At 38.7% G+C, this 5,393-nt stretch overlaps 1 protein-coding gene across 1 annotated transcript; it reads right to left on the bottom strand.

The window, feature by feature from the left end:
• Positions 1–3,117: 3,117 nt before the first annotated feature.
• On the bottom strand, positions 3,118–5,102 carry LOC105119759 (ethylene-responsive transcription factor RAP2-13). The gene has a single exon (XM_011017939.1). It carries the CDS (start codon positions 4,448–4,450, stop codon positions 3,419–3,421), a length of 1,032 nt encoding a protein of 343 aa, XP_011016241.1. The 5' UTR covers positions 4,451–5,102; the 3' UTR covers positions 3,118–3,418.
• Between the last annotated feature and the right edge of the window lie 291 nt (positions 5,103–5,393).

Here is a 5,393-nt window from a genome sequence, read left to right as displayed (position 1 = left end):
GAAAAACTGATTATAAGTAATGTGTGCAATCTAATAGTTTAAATTTAATACTCATAAAGTCTCGTGTAATTAAAAGTATTAGAGGATAGATCGCCAGACGCTATAAGACAAAAAAATTTTACTGAAGGCAGTAGAGTAACAATTTACACCGAATTGTTACTTTCTATTGTGCCGAAGTAAACTTGAGAACTTAACCGTGGTCAAGCGTCGGAATTCTGTCCGGTAAGGAGCTGGAGCATAGCGGAGCTCTGGGTTTTTATGGAAGAAAAGGTCTTGGACAAAGTGAGATTACATGGATTATGGGACACTCTCACGGGGTAATATGCCTTCACCCATTTGATTATACGCGACAGGCCTCTTGCAACATTGAGATCTATCGTTGGCCCCTCCCCCACAACCGAAAAAGGAAAAGATTTAAAACTAGGATTTATTATTATTGTTGTTGTTATTTGAGAAGCTGGAATTGGATTGTTACCTGAAGTGGCATGGTATTTTCCATTGCCGAGGATTTTAGCATCAAAGCTGAAAACTTGACAGTAGATCCCCACACCCCACTTTCTGCTGGGCCGAAATAAAGCTAAATCAAATCACGCTCAAATTTCTCCGCCTGCACTGCAATGGCTTCAGGATGTAACCCAAATATTTGGGCGATTCCTTCAGCGGTGTGCTCAATTGCAACTCAGGGGATTAACTTAAAGTTGGGGTCACGGCGTATGGACGTGTGAAATCCAGCTCGAATTCTGCACTTTATATAAATTTGTTCATGCAAGTGTTTTTTTGTTCATATACGAGTTTGTTGTTTGATGATCAAGGTATTATTAGGATAATGTCCATGTAAAATAAATCCAGTTCCCTAAATCATTCTAAAAACATTCTATATTTTGCTCTAAGGCATTCTACAAAGATCCTTGATTTATCATGTATTCTGGAACGTGAGATGATGTTTTATTTTTATTTTTCATGGGAAGTCATTGTTGATATGGTCGACGATAACTGAGCATCTAAATCGGCAGGATGAATCCCAATTAATAGATTGCCTAGGCATCGCCGAATTTTGATTCTGGTAGCCCTTGGACTCTTAAAAGTTCCTTTCTGGTTTTCTTATGCTGTTCATGTGAAGTGTGAACTCGTCTTTTGCATCATGGAAACAAAGAATAAGAATAAAGAGAGATTGAAAGGTTGGATCTAAAATAAGAAATGGAAATTGAAGTCTGGTTGTCTGCCACCAACTTTAATCGGATGCTTTTTTACATGCTTGTATATAAAAGCGAGGAAAGAAATTCTAAGTTCATCATAATGTTAGTAACATTTCTTATTTATTTTCTAGTCGTAAAGGACAATGCCTTAAAACTTCATCAGAGTGTCAAAGAATCTCCTCGATGATCTTTAATTTCTCCGTTTAACATTAATTTTCACATCTCTACATGCATTCCTTTAGCAAACATGCGAGTAATAGCAGGTGTATTATTCCCTTTGACATGTAATAATAATAATAAAGTGGTGTTCAACCTTATGTTTTAGCCTTCACATGTGCAAGCTTGGATACGAGCTAAGGTAGTTCAAATGCAAATCTCGCCAATATTGTACACCTTTCGATTAGTTTGTTTCGAGAATATGATAATTTCTCAATATATTGGTTGTTTTCATTGAACTTATTTTGTCTCGATCATTGCGCTTGATTTATGTATTTGATTTTTACTGCATACTATATTTAGCGGTTTTGTAATGTTATTTATGATTAATAATGAAATCGCATTATCATTTAATAAATAAATAAATAAAAACCCACACCGATCTGGCTATGAAATGAATCTTAGATCCTTATAGAAAGAGATTTAATTTTGAAACATGAAAGCCAGTGTAAAAAAAGAAACAAAAAATATTCCCTTTGAAACTACTGCCAATGTGTGGTTGATATATCCTTTCTTCGAACACTAATTCAACAGAGCTTTGAAACTCCATGAGAAATGAGTGGGTGATAGTTTAAAGCAGACGGTGGTTAGAGTTGCTTGTTAGAAAAGGTTAGAAGAAAAGAAGACAAATTCAATTTTGCAAGGGAAAGATCTATGCCTTTTAGCTTTAAATCACGACCATATGTGCATATAAAGCTCGTCAAAAGTGTGGCTGTAAATATCAGTGTCTCGATCAAGCGTGCTTGCGCCATAGTTTTTGTACTATCATATCATCATGGATTGCAACGAAGAAAATGTATCTCACCGAATCTTTTATCATCAAAGCCCCCAACTCCAAGGCAAAGTTTTGGAAGCTCGAGAGGATGGCAAAGACTTCCGAGGTTTCTTCGATTTCACGGCACATAACTGATAGCTTGGCAGTAGTTGCCGAAGTAAAGACTGACTTGGCAACGTGGGACTGAATGATGCAAATACAAAGAGGCAGGGAACAGAGGGATCGCTGATCTCCAAATGTTCTCTACAAATTGCCAATTAGACACGACCAGGTTCGTTCCCTTGGAAGAGGGGTGCAACCACACACATTCATGCCTGATTAGTCAATTTAAATATTGTTTAAAAAAATAGTTATGAGAATTTTTTAAAATATTTTTTAATGTCAGCATCTAAAACTATTAATTAAAAAATAATTATGAGAATTTTTTAAAACATTTTTTTATTGAAAAATATATTAAAATAATTTTTAATGTCAGCATCTAAAACTATTAATTTAAAAATTAAAAATTAAATTTTTTAAAAACATTTTAGAAACAAAAAAAACAAAAACAGTGCTTAACCACAAAACAAACGATTACGGATGGCTATCTCCGTAATAATAATGGAGCGGAGACAAACAGGGAAAAAGGGACGGCCGCCAGCAAACCCGTGCTGCGAACAAACAGTATCTTCAAGAACACGATCCACGAAAGGCAGAAAAATACCCAATTCACATGCCACGACAAGATTCTGGAACCACAAATCATTATCAACGGGAAACCAGGGCGTGCTTCAAGCGAAAACAATCCGTTAATCATCTTGTGGTCTGTACTCCCAACTTTAACTTCGATCTTTCATCAAATGAGCACAGATCTACAGTTTTCGACCAAAAGCACCCTCAGTTTCTTTTGTTCATCACATGTAATTGAGTTAGATCAACTAGCAAAGCCAAGGCAAAGACAACGAACTCTTATATAATGACCACGGACACCAAACAAGACAATACAAATGCCTCCATGGCTCAGCTGGAGATAAAAAGACCAGCCAACCCTGGATGGAAATTTACATGATACAAACATTATTTACCTATCATTAATAACACCTAGAACAATCTAAATCTCCCAACTACAAACTTGACAACTAATCTTGGCCCTTCTGCTGCAACTGCCAAAAACTTCATCGCAGCGACCAAATCCCTAAATCTAAAAGCCAACTAAATAACAATAATAGGACTAGACATTAACAAAACGAATCTAAGATAAAATTGAAGCCCAATCAATCTCATAAGATGGATACTTCTGCAACATAAAATTCCCCGATTCAAAATCCAACGGTGCTTCCTCGAAATCCGGAAACGTCAGATCCGACAAAGGAGAAGATCCACCCGACCCAGTACTCTCCGTCAATGCCGGGGACTCTGTCTCAGCCTTAACAACCACTTGCTCCTCCTGGGTCACCACTGCCAAGTTGGCTTTCTTCTTCGTCGAGTTACTTTGCCTCTTTGCTTTCCCTCCTTGTTTCTGCTGCGAAGAGTTCTCCAAGCTTTTACAAATAGCTTGAAGTTTCGCATCCACTGAGGAATGGAGAGGCTTGTATTCGCCGATGTAGGACCCTTGGTGGAGTAAGTTTGGGAAGTTCAGTCTTGCAAAGTCGCCTCTTAGTTTATAAGCTGCTCTGTCATAAGCCAAAGCTGCCTCCTCTGCTGTGTCGAATGTGCCAAGCCAGAGTCGGGTTCGGTTCTTGGGCAAACGGATCTCAGCGACCCATTTGCCCCAGTGCCTTTGCCTTACTCCTCTATAAAGTTTTGTGGCTTTCGGTGGTGTACCGATTTGTTTCATGGGGATCGGCTTTGGGGATAAGAATTTGAGGGTTTGGGGTTGTTGGTAAGCTTGAAGATATGAGAGGTTACTGTGGTGGATCTGGGTTTCGATCTCGTGGATTTGGGTTGGTGTAAGGTGGTTAAGCCCTATTGAACTGGATGGTTGCTGGAGACCCATTGGTTCGTTGAAAGACAACCTACTTGAAAATGGATAGGTTGTCGACGTAGAGCAGCAACCATCTGGGTTGAAAAGGGACTGTTGATGTTGCTGTGGTGGCTGTGGGGAGAAGGAAAACCAATTGGACGATGTAGAGGGGGGAGAGGGAGAAGAAGGATAGTTAGAGGTTTGAGAAGGAGATGGAGTAGTTGAAGGGGAAGCACTTCTCATAAAAGGTTCAAGTGCTTCCATTAATTCACCACCACCGAGGAGGTCTGAATTAAGCGGTCTACTACTGTGGAAATCCATTGTAGAGCCTTGGAAGAAAAGAATCAAAATTTATAGACAAGAAGCTAAATTTTATCACTTTAAGAAAACGAACCTGGTTCTCGTCTAAAATCAAAGAACAGGTTCGGGTTTCAGAAATAAAATTAAAGAAAGATCAAAGAGGTTCTGGAAATAGACGACCCCTTTAGATTCAAGAACCTTAAAAACCAACCTTGAGGGACCAAAAAACAACCCTTCAAGCTGATTCGACTAAACAAAAGAAAAATAAAAAAGCTTAAAATCAACAGAAAATGAAAGATTAAAACTTTCTAGAGATTACAAAAACACCAACAAAAAAAAACTGGATCTCGATTCTGAAAACACCTGGCTTTCGATAAAATCTTTGTTAAGTTTGCTTTCTAAGCATTGCTTTCTTCCAAAAAACAAACCCAAAAACCACAACTTGAAAGACAGATGATTAACAGAAAGGGATTCAGAGAAGCGGGGTGGTACAGAGAGGGGGGGATTGATTAAATTTTAAAAAACCAGCAACCAAGAAACGCTCACTCAACACTCCAGCCTTTACTTTTCTCTCGCTCACCTTTTGCGTGAACCACTCTTGTTATTTCTTGATTTATCCCGCGAGCTCTCCTGCCCCTTAATATAGGACACCAAGACCTTAATTTTCCACAGCGATTTACATCGTTTATTTCAATTAGCCTCTCTCTCTCTCTTACCTCACTCCATCTTGCTTAATTAATAATTGCAGCGTTTTTAGGTCATTCTCCTATCCAGCTAGCTTCCACTAGTGACGCTAGACTTGTTCAAATCAATGCTCATGGAGCCATTCGATCAATGACACGTGTCCATTGTCCTCTCCTCCACCGACACCTGTCCATCACTGACCTCAGGGATCAGTGGCATTTTGTAGGTTGCCCATTTGCTTACATTATCTCTAACCTTCTTGGCTTTGTATTATGCGTTC

Source organism: Populus euphratica, unplaced genomic scaffold, assembly GCF_000495115.2.
Source record: "Populus euphratica unplaced genomic scaffold, PopEup_1.0 scaffold6.1, whole genome shotgun sequence".
Lineage (NCBI taxonomy): Eukaryota > Viridiplantae > Streptophyta > Magnoliopsida > Malpighiales > Salicaceae > Populus > Populus euphratica.
Note: the sequence above shows the minus strand (reverse complement) of the source record. Positions and strands in the feature narration are given on the sequence as shown.